This window comes from Dipodomys ordii, unplaced genomic scaffold (assembly GCF_000151885.1).
Source record: "Dipodomys ordii isolate 6190 unplaced genomic scaffold, Dord_2.0 Scaffold104, whole genome shotgun sequence".
NCBI lineage: Eukaryota > Metazoa > Chordata > Mammalia > Rodentia > Heteromyidae > Dipodomys > Dipodomys ordii.
Genome location: NW_012267320.1, coordinates 756,368 through 763,925, shown reverse-complemented (window position 1 = coordinate 763,925; position 7,558 = coordinate 756,368). Strand labels below are relative to the sequence as shown.

At 52.5% G+C, this 7,558-nt stretch overlaps 1 protein-coding gene across 1 annotated transcript in view; it reads right to left on the bottom strand.

The window, feature by feature from the left end:
• Dscr3 (Down syndrome critical region 3) overlaps positions 1–5,580 on the bottom strand; it is a 21,257-nt gene extending 15,677 nt beyond the window's left edge. Inside the window, exon 1 of the mRNA XM_013027421.1 lies at positions 5,304–5,580. Coding sequence (XP_012882875.1) covers positions 5,304–5,522 — 219 coding nt within the window. The 5' untranslated portion in view covers positions 5,523–5,580. The remainder of the gene's footprint in view (positions 1–5,303) is intronic.
• Positions 5,581–7,558: the final 1,978 nt, after the last annotated feature.

The window sequence follows — 7,558 nt, the reverse complement described above, 5'->3', positions numbered from 1 at the left end:
GTCCTAAAAATATGACCTGGAAACAGCTGCTCTAGAAAGTGCTCTGTGAAGCAAGAGGAACCGCGGCCGGCATGTTTGGCCAGCGCAGCAACCTGGCGGAGGCCACACGCGGCAAGGCCAGGCTGGGTAGAGGCTCTGGAGGTCCAGCCGGCCTCCCTGCAGGTCTTCCTGAGGCTCAGGCCTGGCACAGCTGGTGCAGATGTAACTGCCCTCCTGGAGCTTCCCGGAGGGGAAGCGGGTCAGCCTGGAAAGCCCCTGGCGCCTACAGGAAAACAGTAAAGGAGGGCTAAGGAAAAAGGGAAGCGCTACCTGGAGCTGGGGCTTACCAACTCCTCACGTGTAGCTGCAATGGGAAGGGAGAAGAAATAGAGAAGTCGCTTCACCTCGAACTTGGGACTGGGCCCTGCTGAGAGACGGGCAGGGAAGCCTGGAGAGAAGGGAGCCGAGGGGCGGCAGTGAAGGGGCGCTCACTCCTCAGCAAGGGCATGCGCTCCGGGCAGGCCGAGCACTGGGCACCTGCTAACAAGCTCTCCTCCAAAGGTGGCTGGGCAGAGGCACAGCTGGGCTCTGCGCACGCAGCCTGGGGTGCTGCATGAAGGAGAGCCAGGCAGAATGGGGAGGGGAGGACCCCAACCTGCCTGAGCTGCCGCAGCAGGTGTGGTCTGGTTTCGGGGCAGAGAGAGGACCTGCTGGATGACCCAGAACAGAATCCAGGGTGAGGTGAGGACAGGAGGAAGGCAGAGGAAAAGCAGCTGCCCTGGCGGAGGCCCTGGCAGGGGAGGAAACGAGAGGGGCAGGGGCAGGGCAGGGGCAGAGGCTGTCTGGTGCAGGTGCAGAGTTAGGATACACGGGGTGGGGGAGGGGCAGGGGAGCAGGGCTCCTGCTGCTACAGGAACAATTGCTGCAGCCACACCTCCCACAGACAGCTGCGGCGGCCCTGACACTCCTTCATGCCTTATATAAGGCTTAGACTGTGATTTAGGAGATGAGTCTTTTTCTGGAATATTAGGTTATAAGTGGAAAAAGACAGCCTTTTACAAGTTTAGATGATGGTGCTTCCTAAAAGGCTCACGACCCCGAGTTGCCCTGAGACCCCCTCCCAGCTCAAAGACCCCACGCCCTGACTGCATTGGCTTCTCATTGTTTTAGCAAGAATCCAGTGAGACACAGCATAGTTAGGCCTTTGTAAAACAGCACTTGAGTGTTGCAATTTTTCTTCATAATAATGAGCTGCTAGGTACAGAGTTTCTCTTTATTTTTTTAACAAGAAATTACATGCACGCCAAACATAACATGAAGGTTTTGTGGTAAAACAATCAGCCTGTGGTAGATAAATCCCTTGTTACTATAACCTAGCCATGCTAGGGTGTAAATCTTATATATGAATTTCACAACCACAATATTTAACAGTGTCACTTTCATGAGAGTGTGCGCCACACTGAAGAAAGTAAAACACAGCAAATTCCTAAAAATAAATGAATTATATTTACATTACAGAAAGATTGACGGCAGAGTCCTTTTAATCAGGAAGTGCTCTCTGTACAACGAAGAAACAAACTGTTTGATCAAGAACACATAACTGGGGCTGGGAAGGTGGCTCAGTGGTAGAGCGCTTGCCTTGCATGCATGAGGCCCTGGGTTCCATTCCCCAGCACCACATAAGCAAAAAGAAAAAAGCCGGAAATGGCGTTATGGCTCAAGTGGTAGAGCGCTAGCCTTGAGCTGAAGAGCTGAGGAACAGCACTCAGGCCCAGAGTTCAGGCCCCACGACCGGACCCCAAAAAAAGAACACATTACTGCACCACTCAAGAAAACGCAGCTTCCAGGCAGGGCCAGAAATGCTATCACATCTTTGGTCCCCACCAGCCCCTTCCTCCGAGTGCACAGCAGACAGGTGTCCATCTGATACTGGACAAGCATTGTGGATGCCTGCATGGCCGATGGACGGTTCTGAAGGTACTGAAAAGATAGAGCAAGGCGACCACTGCCAAGTGAGTGACTGATGTGGGCCCGGGTCTAGGGCTGGGGTCCTAAGACATTCTCTCAACAGATCCTCAAACACAGCCTGAGACCCTGAGAAGGCACACTGGGGCCGGGACTTGGGAATTCTTACCCAGGTTTTTCTGGGCCTCAGCATTCCTAACGCTGTCCCTCAGCTCTTCAGCTCAAGATGAGCACTCTACCACTTGAGCCACAGCTCCACTTCTGGTTTTCTTGTGGTTTTATTGGAGATAAAGAGTCTCACAGGCTTTCCTGCCCAGGCTGGCTTTGAACCGCGATCCTCAGATTTCAGCCTCCTGAGTAGCTAGGATTACAGATGTGAGCCACTGGTCCCCAGTGGAAATTATTTTTTAAATACATTTTTAAAGGAGATGACAACTTAACCAAACAGCTAATTTTTAAAGTTTAAAAATGGGGTTAAGCCAGGCCCAGAGTTCAAGCCCCACAACCAACAAATCAACAACAGAAAAATGGGGCTGAAGACTAGAGAGAAAATCTATGGGAGACAGAAGTAACATTTCAAAGAGACAAGCCAAGTCACACTGACAAATTGCTGGCCCCGCCCATGTGGTGAACATGGGTGGCTATGAGCCTCCGACTGCGCTGTGAGTGTCCCCCAGGTGTCCACAGGTTCTGGCTCAGTTTGCCCTGGGTCATCTCCATTCCTCCCGACTGAAGCCAACAGTGCTGAGGGCTATGGACATTCTAGCCCACACTTCATTTCAAGTTGGGGTGCTCCAGAGAGTCCCCAGAAATGACGACACCCTGCTTTATGCTCCTCATACCTCATAGATATTCTACTTCCAGCATTTCATTGTCTTATTTTATATATCTTCCTGTCTTTACTGACCTTCAGCCCTATAGAAATTAACCAACAATGGTAGAATGAATGTTATATACTAAACAATGTAAAGAAAGAATGCCATTGATGAGTATGTATTTGGTGTGAAAAGTCTCCCAGATAAACTCAGTGTTAAGCATAGCACGTGTGCATATATATGCTTGGCATCCATACCTCTGCCTGGGAGACAGAAAGGGAGGAGAGGAAGGGGATTTCCCCTTTACATTCATCTTACATAGTACACATTATGTTTGTATATATTGTATATATTATGTGTGTGTATACATACACACACACACAGTTTATTTTTTGTCATTGGTGGGCCTTGAACTCTGGGCCTGAGCACTGTCCCTCAGCTCTTCAGCTCAAAGCTAGTGCCCTACCACTTGAGCCACAGCGCCACTTCCAGTATTCTAAGTGGTTTATTGGAGATAAGAGTCTCACAGAATTTCCTGCCAGGTCTGGCTTTGAACTGCAATCCTCAGATCTCAGCCTCCAGAGTAGCTAAGATTACAGGTGTGAGCCACCAGCGCCCGGCTTGTTTGTATATTTTTTAATGACTCAACTGGAACTTAAAAATTTTTATCAAACAGAAATTTTGTCCAGGAAAAAAAAAACTAAATATCAATGTTAAATTCCAGTCCAGAGAATCAAAAACCACCTCCACTGCTCCCATTACTAAAAGGAAAAAAAGCACAACCACAGACTCTGCATGTTTTCAGAATACAAGTATCATCAGTCTTTTTTTGTTTTGACTTAGCAAATCATTATTTGTGCCCCTCCTAAAAAATGATTAACAATCGTGTGCATGTTACCAATTCCCCTATTTGGGACAAACCAGCTCTTGGGGAGCAGTGTCTCATGCGGGATGGGAACCTGATTGGCTGACCAGACACCTCACCCTGTCTAGGCCTCAGTGTCCTCATCAGAAAAGTGGGAGGTGCTGGCTGCCACAAGCCTGAAGCCAGATCGTACATGTAATCCTAGCTATTCAGGAGGCTGTGGTTCAAAGCCAGCCCAGGCAGGAAAGTGAGTGAGACTCTTATCTCCAAATAACCACCATAAAGCAGGAAGTGGAAGTGTGGCTCAACTGGGAGAGCACTAGTCTTGAATGAAAAAGCTCCAGTACCAGCATGCACTTGCACAGGCACTCACGCACACTAAAACAAAATGAAGTCACAGGTCCTAATGTCTTCTGGGACATAAGATAACTTGTTGTGGTCACAGAACAAATACAGCTCGCTTGAAGGAACACCATTCTAGCTCCAGGCCAGGATATTGTTGCATGGGCTCAGGTTAATATAACAAACAGCTCAAGCAAACCGTGCGAATTACAGACACTAATCAGTAAGTGAAATGGTTAGTGACTAAATCTTGACCACTACTGCTGAGGCCTACAGAGAAGATGAGATGGAAATTCTGTAGGCCATCAGCTCCATCTGCAGCCAGCTAAGGATGAAAGAGAGGTCCTGCCAGCCATGGTGCAGGGAGTATAAACTCCCCTTAGGCACCAAGGTTTCATCAGGTGACCAATGATGGTCTTGTCCTCTGGGGCCTGGGAGGCACCCATGACAGCACCAGCAAGCCCCAGGCCCTGCAGAGCAGATCATGAGAACCAGTGGCAGAGTTTTGTCAGTTGATTAATATATTGGTTAATTATTTTCTTCTTGTCTTTGAACACACACACACACACACACACACACAGAGTAAATATCAGAAACAGAAGTTAGGCAAGTTTTTCTTCTACAATCAATATTTAAGGTCTTCTTTCATTTTTTTATTTTTATTATTTTTGGCAGTTCCTGGGTTTTGAACTCAGGGCTTCATGCTTAAAGTGTTCTACCACAGGAGTCATGACTCTGGGCCGGCCTTTTATGTAAGATTTCTGTGCTGGTCCTGAGCTTGACCTTTCAGGGCCTGGGAGCTGTCCCTGAGCTTTTTTCTCAAGCGCTCTACCACTTGAGTCACAGCTCCAGTTCCAGTTGTTCTGGTGGTTAACTGAGGGTCAGAGTCTCACGGACTTTCCTGTCCGGGCAAAGCTTAATGACTTGTAAGCTTTTACAAACTGTTGGTATCGTGTGGCAGTGGAGACTGAACTCGGCCTAGGACTTTCAGGCAAGCGCTCTGCTCTACCACTTGACCCACGCCCCCAAGCTGGAAGCTTTCACGTTCGGACTAGCATCCTAACATGCCAAACCTGCCCAGAAAGAAGCCAGCTTCTGTAGGGGGTTGGAAACGCTCGCGGCCTCGAGCATGCTGTCATCAGACGTGCACATTTCTGCCTTCACAGCTGCCTCTGCCTTCCGTTCATCCGACCCGTGCAGCTCCGACGGCGGCCCCCCGCAGGCCCGGGCCGCGGCGCGACCCGCAGACGCGCTCCGTGGGGGCGCCCGGCGGGGCCGCACCTGCCCCGCCCACAACCTGCAGACGCTGGCACTGCGGCCAGGACCCCTCCACTCACCCCGGCGTGGTACACTTTATTCGCTCTTTTAATCTTGATGTCCAGTGAGGTCCCCATGCCGGAATCGCCGCGGAGTCCCCCACTTCCGGCCGCGAGAGACCCGAGTGGCTGACGGCCGCCCCGCCTCCCGCCCGGGCCCAGCCCCTTTCCCTCACCGTCGCGCAGCGAGGACACGTGACCTCTCACGTCCGCCCTCTGGACGTCGGGTCCACTCGGCATACGCGCCACGCCCTTCTTCTTCCGGCGTAGGGGTGGGCCTTTGAGGCGCCGACAGATTCGCCTCCCTTCCCCGCCCCCCCATAAGCCCTCCCCCCCCCCGTCCCGCTTCTCGCCGGACGTGGGGGCGGGATGAGACTAGCTCCACCCCTTCCGCAAGGATAGCCGGAAATGCCCCTCTTCTCGTTTACGGAAAAACCCGTGTTTTCCCAGCGTGCCCCGCGGTAGCGGGTGGGGCCGAGACTTTCTCGCGGCGCTGGCTGCGCAGGGAGGTGGGCCTGCGTCGGGCTGTGCGGCGCTGTGGAAGCAGCTTTCGGGAAGCTGTAACTTGGGAACGCGTCCTCCACCTTCACCTCTTCCCTGGGCTTCCATCGGGGCAGCTCGCCCTGCGCCCCGCGGCCCTGTGGGAGAGGTCTGGTCAGCCGCAGGGGCGGGGCACCGCGCGCGCGCGCGCGCGCCTGCTGTGGGCACGCCGATTGGCTGGCTGCGGTCCCGCCCCCGGCGGGCGGCCAAGGTCTCGGGAAGCGCGGGGTGACCTCGCTCCGCGGCGGGTCGCCGCGCTGCGTCACTCGGCCGGGCCCGCGGTCGCGGGGGCTTGTGGGTACCTCCCAGGCGCGTGTCCTGGAAGCCGGTACTGAGTGCTGGGTGCCGCGCCTGCACCGCCCGCTGGGACGGGGGGGCGTGGGGGGTGAAAGGCGAGACTCGGAGCGGGAACCGGCCCGCCGCGCGCGCTCTGTTCCCGGCGGCCCGGGCAGCCTCGCACCCCACTCACCGCCAGTGTCTGTCCGCACGAGCCCCGAGGCAGTCACGTGTCCCTGCGTCGCGGGGCTCCGCTGCCAGGTCTCCTCCTGGCACTCGCTCACCTCAGGTTCTCTGCGGAGCGGGTGCGCGCGCTACGGTCGCGGGTGTGAGGGGGCTCCGGGCCCGCAGGTGCTTGGGGAGGTTAATGAGTGCGGGATTTCCCCGCGTTCAGGTCTGCTTTCAGCTCCGCGGCCCTGAGGGCTTCGCCGGGTCCTGCCGGTCTGCGGGTCTTCCAGCCGCTCAAACGAGGGAATCGTAAAATAATCTGACGTGGGACGTAGGCATCCGTCTATCTGCAATTCAAGAACTGGACAGATTCTCTCGGCTTGCCACCCATCATTTCCAGCTGGTAAAAACATCACTCTCAGGTGTCACCATGCAGAACGGGGGAAAAAAAAGCACGTATCTGCATTCCAGCCTTGCTTTTATTTTTACATAAGGAAATTGGTCTCTCTCCAGGACAGGTGTGCTGAGCTTCACACCTCTGAGGTTTTGCACAATAATTGTGGAAGGTAGTGCTGTGTAAAAACAAAAACTCTCATTCCAACAATTTGCATAGTCTGGAGCCTTCCTCAGGCAATGGCTTCCAAACAAAATAGTCCATTTTTCCTCAATCCTTTCTCTTAAAAAAAAAAAAAAATGTTTCTATCCCTGATCTCACCTTGGTGATGCCTTAAGTTTTAACCGATTTCAGTTATTAAAACCAAACTGCCAAAATGTCAATCCTAAGGCTTAAAGAGAAATCCTAGATCCTTAGTGGAGGTCTGACCGTGTGAGCTGTGGTTCTGGCTCTCACCATCAGAATGCCCACTAGTGGGAAAGTCCGTAGGAAATAATAAAAACACCAAATAGTTCTTTTCTCTCAAAAGACATAAATTTTTTTTGGGGGGGGGTCAGTTGTGGGGCTTGAACTCTGGACCTGGGCCCTGTCCCTCAGCTCTTCATCTCAAGACTAGCGTTCTACCACTTGAGCCACAGCACCACGTCTGTTTTTTCTGCTTATGTGGTACAGAAGAACCAACTCGGCCTAGTGCATGCAAGCCAAGCATTCTACCACTGAGCCACCTTCCCAGCCCAAAAGACATAAATTTTATTGTAAACTTGAAACATGGAAGACTGGTCTGAAGCCAGACACTGGTGGCTCATTCCTGTAAATCCTACCTACTCAAGAGACTAGATCTGAAGATAATAAGCAGCTTGTTGTTGTTGTTTGTTTTTGGCCAGTCCTGGAGCTTGAA